Below are 21149 nucleotides of genomic sequence, written 5' to 3' on the forward strand. Positions count from 1 at the left end.
GTACAAGATTCATCATTTCCTGTAAAAACAGAAAAAGATCTTTTGTTCATTTTCTAGTATTCTTCTCTTTCTTTACAAAATTAGCAAAGAATCTCTGCGATTTGTTTTCCTCCAGTAAGATTTCTGTGGCATTGTTGCAAGTGAGCAGCATCCTTCTGTCCCTCATCTCTCTGTTATCTCAGCTTTGATTCCCCCCATCCTGGGTAACTTTGATCCCCTCTATCTACTAACCTTTTGCTTATTGAAGAAAAGCTGATTCATGACATCCATTGTAATATATTAAAACTAATTCATAGCTTGGCAACACATTGGAAGTTCTGAACGTTTCAACTCTAACAAAAGCAGACACACTGATTCTCAATTCTGTGACACAGAAAGTGGTCAGCAACATGTGCAATGCACCAAAAATCTAAATTTTAAAGGATATAAACTAAACAACAACAAAAAAATTAAATGCCTGGATATAATTCTAAGTAAGCAACTTAACTTGAAGAAAATCTAAAGCTGTCTTTATAGCCTATTTGGAGTTTTCCAGTAATCTTTCTTCACAAGCAGACCATAAGAGCGTTAGGATTATTTCTAGAAACACGGTCAGTTATACTTGAGTTGTATTTAACCCCCCAGTGATCTCTGTCTTAATTTGCACTGTGAAAAATAAACAGCTGTATCTTTCCTTTCTGGACAGTCAATTGTTTTATTTACATTGCTTTGGGAAAAGGAGACAAAAGACATCCCTTTAAAATTGTCTTCCAGCAATCTCAGTTTGGAAGGGAATATATAGCACAAATTTATATATATAAGGAAAGAAATATCTCTATACACAAAAACGTATAAATAAGCAGACAAATAAAGTGGCTAGGAAGTCTCTTGAAGTTCAAATTTATAAAGTGACCATCAAACCCAGAACTTAGATCTGTAATGGAAAAAAAAAAATCATTATTAGGCTGAAAAAAAATTCAAATACCGCTATCACGAACATGGAAAAAAAATTAAATAGAAAACAGAAAACAATAATCACCGGAAAACCTGTGTCTTGTAAAGATTTCTTTCCACCAGAAGATGCAGAAACATTTTCCCCCCTGGAGTAAACGCAAACGTTTCTGAGGCACCCCCAGTTTCTTCCCCGCTTTCTCCCCCAGGCGCCGGTGGAGACGGCCGGTGTGGACTTTTTTCCAGAGATGAGAAGCAGAAATTTGTACTTTATCGGGAGCGGGTGCACTTTTCCCCCTGGCCCCCCTTTGCTCTGCCTCCAAGATGGTAGGAAAGTTGTCGTTTCGGAGGGCAGAGGAGCGGCTCTCTGGTGTTATGTCCTCGCAGTGCCTGTAGTGGTGCTGTAGGAGGCTGCTGCCTCTTCTTGTGCAGCCCCGGCAGCCCTGCCTTCTTGGCTGGAGAGTATATTCAGGGATTTCCCCTTAATAATCACCGACCCTGGGAGCACTTTTTAGTTTCCAAAATAAAAATATGATCCTCACCCCTCTTGCTTGACAGGGAAAGGCTCTCGCCGGAGCCCAGGGGGGAGCAGTAGCAGCGGCAGCCGAGCTTCCTAGTCCATTGCCAGCGCCTCTCACTCTGATCTGTCAGCCCAGCCGAGGGAAAAGGGGGGAAGGAGAAAAAAAAAAAAAAGCAGCTGAAAGGTAAGCAGAAGCGGCCCCAGGCCCGGCCCACATCCCCGGGCTCCCGTAGGGCGGCGGGCTGGGCCGCGCAGGCAGGGCGGGCGGCGAGCACGCTTACGTGAGGCCGGGGATTCGCCGGCCCGCGCCAGGCCCCGGGCAGAGAATGAAAGGGTGAGAGGGCCGGCGCCGGGGTGGTGGGGGCTGGGGACTCGGGGGCCTGGGGGGGCGCCCACGGGCAACGACGGCGGGCCGCCGGCCAGGGGTCCAGCCGGGGCCGAAGCGGGGCGAGCGGCGCGGCCTGCGCGGGCCGGGGTAGGGGTGTGGAGCGGGGGGGGGTTGGGGGTGCCGGTTAGGCCTCGGGCCGGCGGGCCCCGTAGCGGCCGCGCCCTGTCCCCTGCCCCCGCACCCCGGGCCTCCTCGCGCCCCTTCGGGTCCCTCGGGGCCTCCAGGCGGGACGGCAGCGCTGCTGGGCCGAATCCTGCGCGGGCCCCCCGGAGGTTCCCCGGCGGGGCGGCAGGCCCGGGGTGGCCGGGACAGGGGCGTCAGGGCCTAAGAGTGGGGAATGGGCGTCCAGCCGCTCCCTCCCCCGAGTCTCTCGACGACGTCCCCCACCCCCGATTCCGGTAATAGTTGGATTTATTTCTCCCCCTCCTCTGCGCTCCGGGCGGCCCAGGCCGGGGCGGGGCGGGCGGCCTTGCGGGCGTGGGGTGGGGTGGAGGGGCGGTGGAGGAGTCAGGTGCAGCCGCGGCCCGGAAAGTTTCCTTTTAGGCCCGAATTGGGGGCTGGCCTCCTTTCGGGGAGCCCCGGTCCTAGCGCTCGCGACCCCCGAGGGCGTGGGGGAGAGCACTCGGCTATTTTGAAACTCTTTGCCAGTTCCTGTCCGTGGAAGGTACTCCGCCCCTGCACCCCTCGCCCGCGCCCCACCCCGTTCCCCGGTGAGCCCTTCCAGGGCTGCAAACTCCAGCCCCGTCCCCGGGAGCCCCCCGGCTGGGGAGAGGGTCCTCTCTGCCCGTTTGCAAAAGTTTTCCAGGGGATTTGTCTTAGCTGATTAGTTAGTGACTGGGCTTGTTGCAGTGGGAAAGGGAGGAGGTACATTCAGGTGGTATTTCTACTGGGCAGGCTTTTCTAATCGCTTTTTTAGCCCTTACCCCAGGAAGCGAGAGTGTTTATTTTCAGACCGAGCACCCACCCTTCCTCCCATCCCGGACTTCTTCGAGTCCCGAGCCCCCTTTTCTGGACAGCCTTGCAGAGGGAAAGATGCAGGGAGGGGGGAGGAGACTGTCAGGGAGGGAGAGGGGGGCTGGATGTCTGGAGCAGCCCCTAGATGGAGGAGTTTTCCTGTCCTGTTTGGTCACTGTCCGGGAAACAAACACGGGGACTGGACCCAAGGCGGGGACCCTGGTTGTCAGGACGGACCCCGCTGGGAAGCACTAAGAACGAGGAGGGAGGTGGAGGTGGGCAGGGCAGCTCCTGAAACAAGGTCTACAGTTTAAGGATCGTCCGTTTATTTTTTTCTGATAATAGCTATTTGGATTTTTGTGATACTCTTCGACCCTAGAAATAGAAAAGTGGGGGATTTTTAAGGAAACTTGTTATTGCCGCAACTCAGAAGGGTCTGTGGAAGAGCCCTCAGGGAACTGAACACAGTGTGGTTTGGCTATTTCCCCCCTCCTCTATGTTTAAACGGATTTAATTTTAGCTATATTTTGGTGCCGTGAGTTTTGAAAGTTTTTTTTTTTTTTTTAATGTATAAAACTTAAATTTCCAAATCTAAATTTCCTGGTTTTCGGGGATGGGATGTTTCCTGTGGCTCCACTTAACCTCCTGGTGTTCTTTAGTGTGTGGAAGTCAAATGTTAATGTGCCCTGCCCGCCCCCACCCCCCACCAGCCCCCAGCGTGGGATTGTCTGGGGAGGTGGTTTTTCCTCTTTTATTGGCTCTTTTGTTCCCAGCTGTTTTTAAGTAGACCTGGACCTGGGGCCAGAGGCTGTGTGTAGGTATGTGTGTCCCGCCTGGTAGCAGGCTGTGGAGCTGGCTGGCAGAGGTGTTCCGCACTGACCACTCACCCCCAGAGTACTATTATCCAGGAGATGCTGGCACTTGCAGGGCAGTGGGTAACCCACCACAGGGTCACTGCTGACTTCTGTTCCGCGTGGAAGTGAGATTCCTTCTGTGGAGTCTTACTAAGTGTGTCTCCTTTTCTTTTTGTTTGCCTGAAATAAAACTCCTGTTTCTCTACAAGGACAGCCATCCAGCCATTTAGTATTTTGCTAAAGAAAGAAACACTTGATATTTGAAATTGTGTGGATTTCATACCCAAAATGTAAATTACATTTAATGGTTGTTTAACTTTATTGATTTATTGAAATTGCTTGTTGATTTGGATGTTTTCATAAACTTGTGTACCCAAAATTGTTACTTCTGTTATAGTTTGTCCTTATTTTTAGAGCACACTGTATGGAAGAAATCAGTCTGTGAATCTCTTAGGACATTTTGAGGTTTTTAAAAAAAATCTCTTTGCTTCCTAATTTGATATTTTTAAGGTGTATTGTTGGCTTCGTATTCCCAGACTTTAAAAATGTGTATATGTACAAATCCCAAAAGTTTTGTATCCCACCACCCCTGCAGTCTTTCCTGATCTAATCATTCCATGGGCTACTTTATTTTTGAAGGAATAGTGGGTTTGATAATCTAAAAAGTTACATTGTGTTTGAAACTTAAAAAAAAAAGGCTTTCAAGGCAAATATTGAATTAAATTTTAGTGGCTAAGGTAATATAAGTGAAGTGAAGTCACTCAGTCGTGTCCGACTCTTTGCGACCCCATAGCTTACCAGGACCGTAGCTTACCAGGACCGTAGCTTACCAGGCTCCTCGGTCCATGGGATTTTCCAGGCAAGAGTACTGGAGTGGGTTGCCATTTCCTTCTCCAGGGGATCTTCCCAACCCAGGGATTGAACCTGGGTCTCCTGCATTGCAGGCAGGCGCTTTACCGTCTGAGCCACCGGGGAAGAAAGTAGTATACTTTTTCACTATTAAATATTTAGTTTCAAAAGTAGATGTTTATTTTCATTTATAAGTCTGAAGTAATCAAGTTTTCTTTCCTCTGAAAGATTGTGTAAGGAAATTTGTATCCCCTACTCCAAACCATTTTTCTCAGTAAATCATGTTAATACTATTGTAGAGAATTGAAATTACAGTTTAGATGGATTTTAAAATTTCTAAGTCAGAGTACCCAAAATTAAACATGTCACTTCAAAAAAAGAAAAAGGCTGATCCATTCAGTCTTACCTGAATTGTTCCCCCAGAGTTAGCTCTCACTATCCAGGTTTGGAACCATAGTTATGGATAAGGAGAGGTCATTTATATTTGAATACAGTTAGATGGCAATGTTCTCAGACTAGTGGCACCCAGTCTCTTCCCCCCACATACCTCGTAACCTGTAAACAATGGATGAATGGATGATACTGGGTTGGAGGCAGCCAATTGTCCCCAAAGGAGATACTCCACAGCAAATACAATGGTGTTCCATCTAAGCCCATTTAATTTATGCTAATGCAGCTCTGTCCTTTGCAAAACAAACAGCAGTGGAGTCTTCTTCTCACTTCCATCAGGTAGATTTTGTCCCAGAACCTCAACTGTAATGACTCGTCCTGGCTTTTTTGGGACAGTCGCAGAGATAGTCTTTTCCCGCTCCTCTCTTTTTTTCCCTGATTGCACTTAGGATGCTCGGTTACTTGGTTCGGTTTCTTTCCCTGAATGTGACTTGGTTTTAAGACAGCTTTTTGGTCGCATTTTATTTGTAGCAGGCTCAGACGGTAAAAGCGTCTGCCTGCAATTCGGGAGACCTGGCTTCGATTCCTGGGTCGGAAAGATCCCCTGGAGAAGGAAATGGCAATCCACTCCAGCACTCTTGCCTGGAAAATCCCATGGACGGAGGAGCCTGATGGGCCACAGTCCATGGGGTCACAAAGAGTCGGACTTGACTGAGCGACTTCACTTTCACTTTCACTTTCACCCTACAGTCAGCCACATTTGAACTGGGTCTTGAGTTCTGATCCCAGCCAGTTCTTGCACTGGGCAGGTTCTTCAGCTTTATCTGTAAAATGGAAAAAACTTTTTTCTTTTGATATAAAGATTAGATAAGGTAGCTCATGTACTTGACTCTTAACTCACCTAGGCCACTTTACTCTTCTGTGCTCTATACTATTCCCCTTGGCCACTTTGGGCTTCCTTGTGGCTCAACAGCTGGTAAAGAATCCACCTGCGGTTCGGGAGACCTGGGTTCGATCCCTGGGTTGGGAAGATCTCCTGGAGAAGGGAAAGATTACCCATGCCAGTATTCTGGCCTGGAGAATTACATGGACTGTATAGTCAGTCCACAGAGAAGGCAATGGCACCCCACTCCAGTACTCTTGCCTGGAAAATCCCATGGATGGAGGACCCTGGTGGGCCGCAGTCCATGGGGTCGCTAAGAGTCGGACACGACTGAAGTGACTTAGCATAGCATAGCGTAGTCGGTCCATGGGGTGGCAAAGAGTTGGACATGACTGAGCAATTTTCACTTTCAGGCCACTTTACTCTTCTATTTTCTATACTGTTTCTCTTGTTTGACTTTTTTTCTGATTAAAGGTAATATTTGAAAGTGAAGTCGCTCAGTAGTGTCTGACTCTTTGCGACCCCATGGGCTGTAGCCTCCCAGGCTCCTCAGTCCATGGGATTTTCCAGGCAAGAATACTGGAGTGGGTTGCCATTTCCTTCTCCAGGGGATCTTCCCAACCCAGGGATCGAACCCTGGTTTCCCACATTGTAGGCATATGCTTTTACCATCTGAGCCACCAGGGATACCCCAAGGTAATATTTACTCATATTCATTCCATTCAGTCTGCCTGCGATACAGGATACCAGGGTTCCATCCCTGGGTGGGGGAAGATCCCCTGGAGAAGGGAATGGCTACCCACTCCAGTATTCTTGCCTAGGAAATCCTATGGACAAGGAGTCTGGTGGGCTGCTGTCAATGGGGTGACAAAGAGTTGGACACTTTTTGTGTCTAACACTTTCATTCTATTCAAGAGATAACCATTGTTAACATTTTGTGATCTGCGTGTGTGTTTTGTGATTGTGTGTGCATACCACGTGATCTCAGGATCTTCCATTTAACAATGTTGTATACTTTTATACATGGGAGTCGGTGAGGGACAAGGAAGCCTGGCGTGCTACAGTCCGTGGGGTGGCAAAGAGTCGGACATGACTGAGCGGCTGAACTGAACTGATAGTCTCGTATTGGTTAAAAGCTTGGGCGGTGGAGTCACATTGGCTTTGAATCCTACCTATGTGCCTTGGATAAATTAATCTCATTAAGTCTCAGTTTATTCATCTGTGAAAGGGGGTGATGATAACACCTTCATAGGGCTGTTGTGATTAAATGAGGAACTGCACATGAAGCCTCATATGTGGTCTTTGTATAATATTTTCCTTTAAGATTTTTAATATTCTCGATGTTAATTTTTTTCAGTGTGAATGAGTGCTTGACTCAGCATATATTAATAATACTAGTAAGTATTTGAGTACAGATACAATATAATAATTACCTTCGTGGGGCAAATAAATATTTTTGTGCCAGTAAAAAATTAGCAGTATATTCACAGAAAGTTTCAGCAGCTTGATGTTAGTCTAGTCTCTGCCATTGAGCTCTTGAGTTGGTAAATGTAAAGAAGTGGTACTTTGTAAGTACACCAGTGGGCAAAGAAGGTGGGTTTTCTTCTAGCTCCTTTTAAACTTGAAGCTATATGCGTGCAGGTGTGTGTGTTGAATGGCTTTGAAAAGCTGAATAGTCTGGCTGATTTGGTAGGCTCACCTTGGGAAGGTAGGATGCTTATCTGAGTGATAGTAGAGTTTGCTGAAGCCTGTGCCGCTTCGTTCATTTATCACCTCGGCTTCTTTAGTGGTAGCTCTAGGGTTTGGGAAAGATCAAAGGCAGGAGGACAAGTGGTCAACAGAGGACCAGATGGTTGAATGGCATCACCGACTCAATGGACATGAGTTTGAGCAAACTCTGGGAGATGGGGAAGGACAGAGAAGCCTGGCCTGCTGCAGTCCATGGGGTCACAAAGAGTTGGACACAGCTGAGCAACTGAAAAACAACTGGGCCTTGTAAGAAAAAGATACTTTGTTTGCCCTTGAGGAGTTTTTAGTCTAGTGGAGAAGAAAAATAAAGTTGACATTTACAACATTGAAGGAGGAGGGATAGTTTAGCTTGGAGGAAGGAAAGCTTATTTACTCTGGCCTGGGGCAAAAAGTAAGGATTTTCCAGGGGGGTGGGTTTCTGCCCAGAGCAAATAGGAGGAGTTAGGCATTCCAGGAGGTGGGACCTATTCTGTATTGCAAATTGTAGGAATCTATAATAGGAGAGGGAGTGGTTGGCTTGGTTAGGTCTTAAGGAGTCTTGTACTTAAGAGGTTTGGATTTCTCATACATTTATGTAGGCCTTTGACCAAATAAATTATTTGGATTTTAGAGGATTCAGATCGTAAAAAAGTGGAACAAAGGAGGGCAAGTGGACAGCTGCTGAGAAGAGATTGAAGGTTTGGACTACCGTGATGGCAATGGGCTTGGAGAGAAGTCAGTGGAGAGGCTGGTTACAGAGGTAAAGTGGTCGTCTTCCGGTAATCGGATGCCGATTTGGGATCCATCCTTGTATAGATAACAGCTGAAGTTGTAGAAAAATTTGGCTTAGTGGTTCTTAGTCTTTTTTGGGAATCTGATAAACTTTCTGGATCCTGCTCCAGTAAAATATATTTGTACATATTTACAGTTTTATACATTCAGCTTGAAACCTGGGGTAATGTAGAACAGACTTTAAAATGGAAGCTGGTAAAAGTTTTTGTTTGACATTCACTGTTTGTGTGTCACTTTTAGCACTGACACTTTATAGATGAGGAAACAGATTTGTAAAATAACTTGCTCAGGGTCACATACCTTGTGTTTGAACAGTGCAAATGAGCTACTGACATGGAAGATTTTTGTGAGAAAATTTGGATTTGTATTTTTTGAAAAATTGGAAGATCTGGAAACCATAGGTCCGTGTGTGTGTGTGTGTGTGTGTGTGTTTTTAATTCCAACAACTTGTTGAAACTGGTTTGAGTCTGCTGCCTTTAGATGAGCAAAGTTTGCCAGTCTTTGCCCACCCCTGTGGCACATAGAGGCATTTCATCTTGCATCCCTATAGAACAAGATTAAAAGCATCTTCGGGAACATTGACATTTAAGTGTGGGCGCCAAGAGAAAGGAAGCCACTGACTGAGAAGCCAAAAAGAAATTTTTCAAGAAAGAGAAAGTGGTCAGCATGTCAAATGCCACAGAGAGGTCAAGTGAGATAAGGATGGAAAAGAGTCCCTGGAATTGAGCAACAAAGAGGCCGTTAGTTTCAGATTCTTAGAACAAAAGAACTGTAGCTACAACCTAAGTTTTCTTTTTGTCATGCAATATAAGGTTTCTGTAACAATTGAAAGTGACCCCATGGCAGGGATAGAAACTCAGCATTTGCTGTAAAGGAGTCTTAATTGGAGCTAATAAATGTCATAACCCAATCAAACACTGCTCATTCTGCTAGTATTTTTGTCCCAAGAACGCCAGTGTCTAGATGTTCTGTAGAATGTTGAAAACATTTTTAATATTAGATTTTTAATATGGATAATCATAGGAAACAGTTTTCAGTTGATTCTGTTACTCTAGCCTCAAGAAGGTGGGAGGGCCTGATTTACTGGAGAATTACACTGTATCATTCAGAGAACCACCAGCAGCTGGAGACTGCCTTTCAGCCCGCCTTTCAGCCCTGCAGATCTTTGATTAAAATGATAATACCAATAAACCACTACTTAACTGCTTCTAATAGTAGTTAACATTAAGTGATTACTATGTGCTGGATACCATGCATATTGAAATACCTAATTTAATTCTCCTAAGTGACTCAGTGAGGTACATACTATTATAATCCTCTTTACAACTGAGAGAACTGAAACCTAAATAACTTGCCCAAGGTCAAACACCTAGTAATGAGCTGAGCCTTTTTAAGCCCCATCTCTGATACCCACTGAAGCCAGTAAGTGCTCTGCACTGCTGCATGAGCTCTCCTTACGTTTCTAATAAATTAGGTAAGAAGCTCAACTAGCATAAAGGTCATTTTAATTGAAATTCATAATGCAGACTTATTTGCACAGTGCTATTTGAGCACAGTATTTGGCACATAGTAGACATTCGATAAGCATTTAACTTAGCTTAAAATACTCTCCTTTGCACTTTGTGTTGAATATTGTTTATATTTTGGGATGATAGGCAGATTTTCTCACTGATCTTTGAATCACACCAGTTGATAGATTTTTATAATTTCTGAGTCTAACACTGATGTGTGGGATATTGCTTTTTTTTTTTAATCAATATATTCATCTGTTTAGTTTCACATTTCTATGCTGCATGAAGTTGAGTCAAAACATTTCAAAAAAAACCTAAAATGGGACACTTTTTAAGTTTTTAAGATTTTTCAGACTTTTTAAGCTTTTTCAGACTTTATATGATCTGGGATAAACAAAAATTCTTTTCATTTGTATTAATTATATTAGCTAGCATTCTGAGAATTTAGGTTCACGTTGGATTAGAAAAAAATTGTATGTTGTAGGTCTAAGCCCTTAAAAGGGAGTAGACTATATAAAATTACAGATGGCAATTAGGAGAAAATAGTGTGGCAGTGAAATGAACATGCTTCTGAAACAGGAGACTCAAAAGAGCAGTAATGACACACACAGATTCCACGTGGAGGTGATAGAGTGGCAGTCCCAAAGAGACTAATGTTCACATTTTGCAAATTGGTTTCTGGTTGCTGTTGGAAGACCGAAAGGGCTGTAGGTTGCTTTTGTTAAAAGCTTATCTTTCTTACCTTTTCCCCTACTAATGTCTTATTCCTCTGTATTTGCAAGAAGAAAGAGACTATGGAAGGGAATTGTTTTATTTTTCATTAAACTCAGCATATAATATCAAGTGATTTCCTTGTTCAGCTGGTAAAGAATCTGCCTACAACGCTGGAGACCTGAGTTTGATCCCTTGGTTGGGAAGATCCTCTGGAGAAAGGGAAAGGCTACCCATTCCAGTATTCTGGCCTGGAGAATTCCATGGACTGTACAGTCCATGGGGTTGCAAAGAGCTGGACATGACTGAGCGACTTGCACATAATAACAAGGAGGATTTTTTAGGAAGATTTTACAGCTACCCATATTTCCTCCTCTTCAATTCTGGTACATGGATATGTTTGCCATGAAAAATTTTTTTGTGTGACTCTCTTCTCAGGTATTTTTTGCTTTTTTGGTAATAACAAATGTATATTAAAGGGTATATTCTAGTGCTGCTGAGAGTGCTTAATTACCTTAATTCTCTTTCACATTAAACTTGTTTGTGTTCTTTTTCTAAGCAAGCTATTTCCACAGATGAAGATAGTATCTAGTGTAGTGATAAATTTGGTCTGGTTAAGACTCTTTTTTAAGTGTTATTCATCGTATATTAAAAGGTGTAGCTCTAAATGGATTAGACAGTGGGATAGTATTTCAGTGGCATCATATTTAAATACAAGTGTCTATAAGACATTTGATTAAGATCATGTGGCCTTTATACATTATATGTTTCCTCAAATTTTATCTTACAGTGAATGTCAATGAATGAAGGCTATGTGAACTGCGTCTTTGGTGGAGTAGCAGTAAAGAACTTCAGTGTTGGGAGGCTAGATATACAAAATTTTTAAAATGTAGGGTTTTTTTTTTTCCCCTGAAATCTATTTTAGTGCTTTTGTCACGATTACTTTTTTTAAGATAGAGAAGACCATATTAATGGTCGTTTCCAGTTTATAGACAAGTGATTTTGATATTAATATCAAATATTATTTGATTAAACAATACTTCTTAAGAAAGAAGTTAGATTCAAAGCTGAAAGCCATTTTCCCTGAACATTCTTTCCTTTTATAGTGTATAAAGTAAGTCTGAACACATCAGGGAATTGAAAATATAGCTATAAAGATTAAATTGGGCTTATTAAAAGGGATTTGAAAATGGAGAACAGGGAGGTGATTATTTAAAAAGAAGATGGAAAGTTGGCTTTTAGTAGGATTTTTAAAATGTTACAATTCAAAGAAATAGAAAAAATAATCACAGGTTGATGTAAAAAACATGAAGTTTGGAGAGAAGTTGTTTTTAAGGTGTTGCAGCTAGACATTTTGTAATGGCATAGAGATCGTTAGCAAGAGCTTTGGCATCTTGTGGCAAATGCTGAAAGATAGACTAATGGATAGATTACTGAATTCTTAGAGTTAGAAAGATGTTGAATAGGCACATTTTAATGTGTTCTTACATTTATTAAAAAACAATATTTTAATGTTTTTAAAAAAAGTTATTTGCTAGATAGACCTTGGGTGGAAAATTATATGAATCTGTTTGATGAAACTTTTTTTTTAAAATATGTATTTATTTTTGGCTGTGCCAGATTTTTGTTGCGCATGGGCTTCTCATTGCAGTGGCTTGTTATGGAGCTTGGGCTCTAGGTGCACCGGCTTCAAGGCTTACAGGTTTAGTTGCCCCACAGCATGTGGGATCTTCTAGAACTAAGGATTTTAACTGTCCTCTGAATTGCAAAGTGGTTTCTTAACCACTGAACCTCATGGGAAGCCCCTGAAACGTTTGATGTTCATGAGATATACGGCGATATTCAAACATTTTAAAGCTTCTGAATTATACTTTCTCTTGGCAAATGGCTATGGCTATTAGAAATCACTGTGTAGACTTAAGTACCAATTTAGTGATTTTTAAGAATTAATTATTGGTGGGTGAATCTAGTAACCTGTTTTGGGTAGACAACCTAGAATTGAGTTGCTATCACAGAAGCCATTTATGTAGGCAGTGTGTACTTACTGAGCAGCTATTTACTTCTGGGCACCTGTGCTAGGCTCTGGGTATAATGAAGAACAGGAAACTGTCCCTTTAGAAGCTCATTTCCTAAGAGGGAAGAGAGCAGATCAAGCAAAATAGACTCTACTGAGGGTTAAAACAGGTAAATGCACAGAATACCTCAAAAGAGCATGGAACTAACTCTGCCTTTGGGAATCTGCATATGGTGACCACTAAGCTGTGCTCTGAAGGCTAGGACTGGCCAGAGGAGGGGACACAAAGAAGAAGACATCCGTTGTTCTGGACAGAGGGCCTGTCTTTGGTTATGGTGAAGCTGGAGGAGCCTGGGTGCTCAGAGCTGTGGGTAAAATCCTCCAGTTACTCACTTCCTTTCTTTTGAGTGCATTTCACTGCATAGATTATGGAGCTTCCCAGGTGGCTCAGTGGTAAAGAATCCACCTGCCAGTGCAGGAGACACAGGAGATGCAGGTTCAATTCCTTGGTCAGGAAAATCTCCTGGAGGAGGAAATGGCAAACACTCCAGTATTCTTGCCTGGAAAATTCCATGGACAGAGTCTGGCGGGCTACAGTCCATGGGGTTGCAAAGAGTCGGACAAGACTAAGCAATTGAGCACATGTGCACTGCATAGATTGTAATCTTCTAAGGGAAAAAAAGTTGTCTTTTACTATTAATATACTCTGTAGCTTCTCAGAAAATAATGGACTTGTCATAGTGTTTAATAAATAAATGAATACTTGTCATTAAAGCTAGAATCACGTGGATTTGACATAGTGATTATAAATCAAATTTAGTACTTTCTTTAATAGCATGTTTATTCATTAAAATAAATTCAAAATGATCACAAAAGAATATGTTTGCAAAAATTAGACAAGTTTGTTTTATGATTTTATATTTTGGTATATTTTACTATACAGAATTTTTAAAGATACTTCTGGTTAATGATGGCAGAATACTGACATCTCTGTTCTCTCCTCTCTAAACCAACTAAAAAGAATGAGGAGAATGAGAAACAGAAGAGAAACTCAATCTTTGATAACAAAACCTTATAATTTGAACGTATGAATTAGTTTTAAGTGCAGTGGGAATTGAACCAGGGCAAGAAAGGATGCAAGGAGAGATGCTGCTGCTGCTGCTAAATTGCTTCAGTCGTGTCCGACTCTGTGCGGCCCCATAGGCGGCTGCCCACCAGGCTCCCCCATCCCTGGGATTCTCTAGGCAAGAACACTGGAGTGGGTTGCCATTTCCTTCTCTGCAAGGAGAGGTGATTTCCTCTATATAACTCAAGCAGAGTGCTGGGAAACATCGTGAGGACAAAACTAGTGACCCCCTCACTAGGAATGGCAAGGTTGGTATGTACATTGTGCTCCCTGAGTGGCGAGAGAGGTGGGATTGAGTAACAAACTGTATGCGTGCTAAGTCGCTTCAGTCGTGTCCGACTCTGTGCGACCCTGTTGACTGTGGCCCACCAGGCTCTCTGTCCATGGGGTTCTTCAGACAAGACTGTTGGAGTGGGTTGCCATACCCTTCTCCAAACAAGCTGTACAGTTGAACTATTTTTGCAGGAAGTTAAGCGTAGAGGAGAAACTGGCAGCATTCAGCTATATAGCTGTGTATCTGGTCAGCTGAAGAAAAATAAAGCCTAAATGACCATCCCCCCAAATCTATGCCATGTGGACCCTTTTGAGTAGGGGAGACTAGTCCAGCATTGAGTCAAGCCTTAAGGGAGAAATATTGAAGGTGATCATTTTCAGAAAGAACTGAGAAAGTAAAAATTATGAATAAATAGTTCCTTATGGTGGGAGGCGGTCTGGAGAGTTGGGGTAAGACATGGCTCCTCTGAAACAGAAGTTTATAGATAGATACAAAAGCTCAAGAAATAAATGATAAAATATAAGAGTGGAGCTAATGGAACCAAAGTATGAAATAAAAGAGAAATGTATAGTTATTATAGAAATGAAGGTTACTTTCAAAGCAGCACATATATCTGATAGCTGAGGATAATGGAGGTAAACTTGAGAAATTTGAGCAATTCAAAATGGAAAAAGTAAAAATAAAGCCTAGAGACAGATACAGAAGACAGTAAATTTAGCATGCCTATAATTGATACCTCTAAAAAATAGAATAAATGAAATAGAAAAACAGTTTCAAGACATTAAAGCATTTCCCACAATAAAAAAATGAGTTTAAATTCTAAAATGATCTCTAGACTTTATAAATTTAAAAATTAAAAAAAAAAAATTTTTGGCCACATCATGCAGCTTGCAGATCTTAGTTCCCCAACCAGGAGTTGGGCCCAGGTCCTGGCTGTGAAAGCGGCCACTGGATCACCAGAGAATTCCTATGAAGACTTTTATTGTTAGGTTAAAATATGGGGAAAATATAACCTAAGACTTTATGTCCAGGCAAGCTTTAGTTTAAGTGTAATATCAATTGACATATTTTTAAATAGAAAAACCATGGCTTATTTTCAGTAAGTCAGCCCTTGATGGGAAAGATGGAGAATGGAGGTAAGTAAATTATAAACTATTGAATCCAGAGATGGATTGAAAGCTAAGTTAAAAGGTTAGTGATTAGCATCGAATAATTTTGAATATAGGACAAACATTAAAATGTCATAAGCTGTAACAATGTAGAAATAATATAAGGAAGAAATACTGAGTTGGGATGATAGATAGTTAACAAAAATGTAATTTTTTCTCATTCATAGCAAGATCAATCACAGGAATGCTAAGCACACTAACTTTCTTAGTTTGGAGTAAAGAAATGTGATTTAAAGGACACAGACTATAAATCTTCCAAGAAAACAGGCTATAAAATGAAATATGTAATAAAAAGATAGAATTGAAAACTATAACAATACAAAAAATAAGGTAGTAAAATTAAGATGAAACATTTGTCACGTAAGTAAATATTAAATTATAAATTGGATGAACTAATTAAAAGAAAATGACTCAGATTGGGGGGGAGGGAAACCTGTTAAGAGATGCACTGAAAAAGGGACTGCTGCTGCTAAGTCACTTCAGTCTCGTCCGGCTCTGTGCGACCCCACAGACGGCAGCCCACCAGGCTCCGCCGTCCCCAGGACTTTATTTACAAAAGCAGGCAATGGGTCAAATTTGTCTTATAAGCCAGAGTTTGTTGACCTATAATCTTAAATAGTGCTTCAGAAAACCTGAGAGTAAAAGAATAGGCAAAGACTTAACCAGCGAATTCAGCTCCAAAAAATGAAGTCCAGATACTAATATCAGACAAGGTTGAATTTAAGACAAATAACATCAATTGCCTTTTCTAATAATAAAGAGTGACAGTCTAATGATCATGAAATCTCTATCAAATAAAATTTATAAAATAAATACAAGGGAAAATAAATTATAGTTGGAGATTTTGTTTTATCCCTTGGTAAACAGAAAAAGCAAACTAAATAACAGTGGATGTTAATAGCATGATATATGGTGTAACTAGGAAGATACCCTAGAAACAACAAATGCTTTTTTCCAGGAGCACCTATTAGTCCCCAAATAAAAATGCAGTCAAATCCAAAATCAGAGATATATGCAGGTTGTGCTCTTTCTTTTTTCCTTGTGAAATTTGTTTTTATTAGAATACAGGGGATGATTTGAGAAATATCTCCGTGGGTTATGCCCCACCAGGGAGGTATCCATTCCGATCTTCCTGGGATAGCTGTTGGAACTTCTTAAAGCTGCTTTTCTTGCTGCCAGCAGACTCTGAAGGCCCCCCTGCTTGAGTGGCTCCTCCATGGAAGAGAAATTTCCTCTTTTTCTTGGGGACACTCCTGTTTCTGACAGTTCAGGGTCACTAACTGGTTCCTCTTTGGGGAAAGATTTCTTCCTCTTGGGAAGACTTCCATGCTAGCTGTGTCTTCAAGATCGCTGCTAACCAGCTTCTCCTTGGAAAAAGATTTCTTTTTCTTGGGTTTGGAAAAAGAGATAAGTCTTTCATTCCATGCTCCTGAGGAGTCTCCTGGGGCTTTTTCTTCATTGGGGTCCTAGCCTCCTGGGAGGCAGCTGAGCCCGGGGAACCAGAGTGTGTTCCAGCCAGCTCCCTGGGCTCTCTGCAAGGTCCCAGCACCTCTCTTTCCTTATATTCCTTCTCCACACAGCTGCTGTTTTCTGATGATAGGAGGGCAGTTGCAGCCAGCTGTTTCAAGTGTTCTCTCCTGTTTCTCCAGCTTCCTAGTAATCTCAGCAGCTGCTCTCTCTGCCTGAATCGTTTACCTCCTTCACGACATCCAGATTTCTTCTGTGGTATCTCTTCAGTCTCCTAGGACAAGCGTTCCTCAACTTGTTCAAGTTCTCCCCAAATACACTTGTGCAACCCTCAGAGAAGCTATCCATTTGTGAGGAAGTACCTCATTTGTTTGCTAGGGGTCTGGAGAGGCAGCCTTTGTTCTTGGCAATTGCTTGGTCAGTGAAGGCAGGATGGAAAATAAGTCTGTTCTGGAGTCTACCCCTTGTCTTCAGGGCTCTGGAAGCTTGGTCCTTTGCTGGGCCCAGGGAATCAGTCAGACCAGTATGCTCCTTTTTCTTTTATATGTGTGTGTGTGTGTGGAATCTTAGTTCCCTGACTAAGGATTGAACCTGGGTCCCTTGCAGTAGAAGCATGGAGTCCTAACCACTGGACTTCCAGGGAATTCCCAGTGGTCCTTACTCTTAACTAGAACTAAAACAAAGGGAAGCCTAAGACTCTGCCATCCGAAAATGTTAGGTAACTCTTGGGTCAAAGAAGAAATTAAAAAATAAAATCCAAATCAACATGTGGGATATGATTAAAACACTACTCAGAAAAATTCATGGTTGTAAACAAATTACTAAGCAAGAAAAGAATGAAAATAAAAGAATTAAGCCCAAGAAGTTAAAAAATACAAGGTCTGCAATGTAGGAGACCCAGGTTTGATCCCTGGGTTGGGAAGATTCCCTGAGAAGGAAATGGCAGCCCACTCCAGTATTCTTGCCTGGAAAATCCCATGGACGGCAGAGCCTGGTAGGCTACTGTGCATGGGGTCGCAAAGAGTTGTACATGACTGAGCAACTTCACTGATAATTCCAAGAGGTTTTTTTTTCCTTCTTTTTGTGGGGGGAAGTATATTGGTAAAAATGTTAAGCAGATAAATGCCTGTTCAACCCAATCATGAACAAAAGGGGAAAGCACAAATATCACAAATGTGTATGGACATACGTAGAATACAAGAATGAGTCACAGATATTTAGTAAATTAAGTATAAGAGGTCACATTGCTAAATTGTATACAGGTAAATTTGAAAACCTGATCTGCAAAAAACACTGCCCAGGCAACCTTCTAAGGAACGTTACGACTGCAGTGCTTTTTAACTTGTTCAGGAACATAGATTTTATAAATTGTTTTTTAAAATACTAATACCTAATTCTGCCAAGGCACACACATAGAAAAAACTCTAGATGTTCTCAAAATAAAAAAATCCTCACTATTAGCAAATATAGCCCAGTCATACAGTAGAAGAGTAATGCGTGATGACCAGGTTGCTTTCCCAAGAGTGTAAGAAGGAGTACAGTATCAGGAAGTACTAAATACTAAATATTTTTAGTATATATTTTTTAAAGTGCAAGAGAAAAATGATCATTTCCCTGGAAACTGAAAAAGAATTTGGTAAAAATTAGCTGTCAATTCTGAGTTTGTTTTTTTCTTAATAAAGTAGGAATTACTTCATACTTCCTTAACATAACACGGAAGTCAGCATTTTACTGCCATTGACTGGAAGCAATTCTCATTTAAAATTAGGAGTAACAGTGGCTGCTGTTATTAACATTGTTTCAATAGTTCTAGCCAATTCAAATAGGGAAAAAGGATGCATGAACATTGGCAAGCATGGGGGAATCATCAATCTTAATAGACATGATGCTACCTAGGATATGTCAGATAAAAAGTGAATGTTACCCTTCATGTGATTTATAAAATATTCTCATCCATCTAGATATATAGGCTGATTTTTTTCATAATGGCAATCAAATTGATTATGTAAATTCCTTTTTTCAGTTATATCCAGCCTATTTATTTCCTGAAGTTCATATAGATTTACTTAACTAATTCATGAAAGATTGATGTTTGCCAGGTGGATGAGCAGGCCAAAGAGAGTGTAAAAATGAAACCTCATGGGTTTGCTTTGAAATAATTTCCTGTCCTGAACATCCAGACCTTCAGGGCAGCTGAATTTAGATTTTTAGTCCAGCTTTTCTTCCTTGCCTCCTAATAAAGTGAAAAGGCAAAGTTCTTATTTTTGTTTTTCATTGATGCATGATTAGGTTTACTCAGTAATGTGTGATTTTTTTTTTTTATTACCTAAGTAATAAAAAATTTACCAAGTAATTTCAGAATTTTTTCTACTGATGTAAGTGAAATGCTGCTTAAAGGTAATGTAAATTCTCTACCTGTATCATCAGCAGGTAAAATGTAGTAATAATAAGAACTTTATGAGTAATAACTCTGATTTGTTCAAGGCATGGTACTTAGTGTGTTGCATGCTTTGTGTGATTTGATCCCTGAAGCAACCTCATAACATAGCTACTAATACTATCTCTATTTTATAGATGAGAAAACCAAGGTTAAATGATTTGTCCAAGGTAAATACTGTCGTTATCTTGGCAGATCTCTGACTTAAGCCAACATATCTTCTGACTTTTGAAGGATTTGTGTATCTTGTCATTCACCGATATAAGGAGTTTTTTATTTAGTTTCGTAAAGGGGAGAGTGCTTCTCGAGGTTTTCTGTAGCTGATGTCTAAGCTGTTCATCATCTGTCTTGGTGACTTTTAGAGTGTAGAGCAAGCAGGTTGGACCACAGCAGCCCCCTGTGTCCTGATGTGACCGATCCGTTGTTGCAGTTTCATTGTAGGCGGTATGGTGTTAACCATACATGTTACTCCTAGACCTTTGTGTGTTGAGAGGTAGTGACTACTGTGTGATTTCTTCCTTCCATCTTCTTATTAAGCTTCCAGAGACTCATCAGCCATGGTAATTACACTATCTGGTATAATTGGGAACATTCTATGTTGCAGAGCACTCAACTGAATGGTGAAAATGTGGTGGTGACTAGTCTTTGGGCTCAAGGCTATCGTCTGGGTGGGACCGGTGTGGGGGAGTATTAGAGGGAAAAATAACTTTTAAAAAACAGGGATTTGTTCTTTTTTAATATTTCATAGAAATGTTTGTTACAAATTGCTAAATATTTTGCCAACACATCGGAAAATGTAGACTTTCTGGGGGAAGTTTTGGGTCTGTAGACCTCATTCCATTGCCATTTTAAAGAGATTTGAGTTCTGAAAATCGGCATAAGGTAAAACCATCAGTAAAGGAAAAAAAAAAAAAAGGACCCGCCACCTTATAACATGAGTTTGGTGGAAGAACCCTGCTATTTTGAGGTATTTACAAGACTTAAAGCAAAAATTATTTAGTTCAATTTGGAGTGGTAGGTTAACTTAATGTTTTATGTCTTATTATTTGAATTCAATACTGGGATGTTGGGTTATAGTGAAGAATCCATCCTGTTAGGAAGGGTGATACCCTAGAATTTTACTTCCCAGGTGAGCAAGCTTTGCTTATTTCTATTTGTTAACTAGGCCTTTTGATATTTTTGTAGACAATCTGCTTCATCTTGATTCTGCAGCATTCCAAACTGTGGTATCCTTGGGGTTCTCTTAACATTGCTATGGTGCAGAAGATTTAAAATCAGGTATGGCTGTGGGGCCCGAAGTCCCTCAGTGAAATTCTCAACTTAAACCTGCTTTATACTCTCTGATTTATCATTTGGGTTTCTTTTTTTGTGATGGTCTTTTAGCTGATGTTCACAAGGAATAGAGTCACGTGATGTATGAAGGGAAACATATACACTTCTCTGAGGTTGACAATAAGCCCTTGTGCTCATATAGCCCCAAACTGTGCAAGCAGCGGCGACTCAACGGCTACGCTTTCTGTATCAGACACGTTCTGGAGGACAAGACTGCCCCCTTCAAGCAATGTGAATATGTGGCCAAGTATAACAGCCAGCGCTGCACCAACCCCATTCCTAAATCGGAGGACCGCAGGTAAGCTCTGACAGTGGGGAGCAGCCTTTGATTGAATCAGCAAGCTTGGAAGTTGGTTCTGTTTTGTTTGATGTATGATATGATGAATTTAAATGTTGAGTTCAGGGGTTAATCTAAGTAAACTATAGAATGGTTCTAAAGATGAGAGATAGCAATTTTTAGGAAATGGAGTAGTAACTTTGGAGAATTCTTTGTGAAGTATGTTTAAGTGTGTAAAAAATTTTTTTTTTTTTGCTTGAAGTCTTGGTACAGATATGCTTGGTTTACAGCCTTAGAAAGTATTTTCTGATTTTTCTACTTAGTCTTTCGTCAGCCTAAGTGAGACAAATGAGAGGAACTACTTTGGTGTTATAGTTAATGATAATAATTTTGGAATTTTTAAATCTGCACTTGAAAGGTAGCAAATGATATATACTTATTGAAAAAGCATTATTCAAAAGAATGATTACTTGAATCATTCAGAAAATTTATTTTCTCTCAGGCTTCTTTTGGTTAAAAAGAGTTCCATATAAACTATGTTTA

The 21149-nt window shown here is 41.2% G+C and overlaps 1 protein-coding gene and 1 non-coding gene across 7 annotated transcripts in view; one reads left to right on the top strand and one right to left on the bottom strand.

Moving 5' to 3' along the window:
* Nucleotides 1-1292: 1292 nt before the first annotated feature.
* Nucleotides 1293-21149, top strand: part of INO80D (INO80 complex subunit D) — a 66046-nt gene continuing 46189 nt past the window's right edge. The window contains exons 1-3 of one of the 6 annotated variants that reach the window (XM_070387742.1): nucleotides 1293-1784; nucleotides 20183-20275; nucleotides 20381-20627. In XM_070387742.1, coding sequence (XP_070243843.1) covers nucleotides 20410-20627 — 218 coding nt within the window. In that variant the 5' untranslated portion in view covers nucleotides 1293-1784; nucleotides 20183-20275; nucleotides 20381-20409. The other 5 variants (XM_070387732.1, XM_070387768.1, XM_070387746.1 and 2 more) reach the window with 5 other exon arrangements.
* TRNAC-GCA (transfer RNA cysteine (anticodon GCA)) lies at nucleotides 4549-4621 on the bottom strand. Its single transcript has one exon. It is a non-coding gene; the product is annotated as a tRNA-Cys (tRNA).

The sequence above is a fragment of the Bos mutus genome, chromosome 2, assembly GCF_027580195.1.
Source record: "Bos mutus isolate GX-2022 chromosome 2, NWIPB_WYAK_1.1, whole genome shotgun sequence".
Classification (NCBI taxonomy): domain Eukaryota; kingdom Metazoa; phylum Chordata; class Mammalia; order Artiodactyla; family Bovidae; genus Bos; species Bos mutus.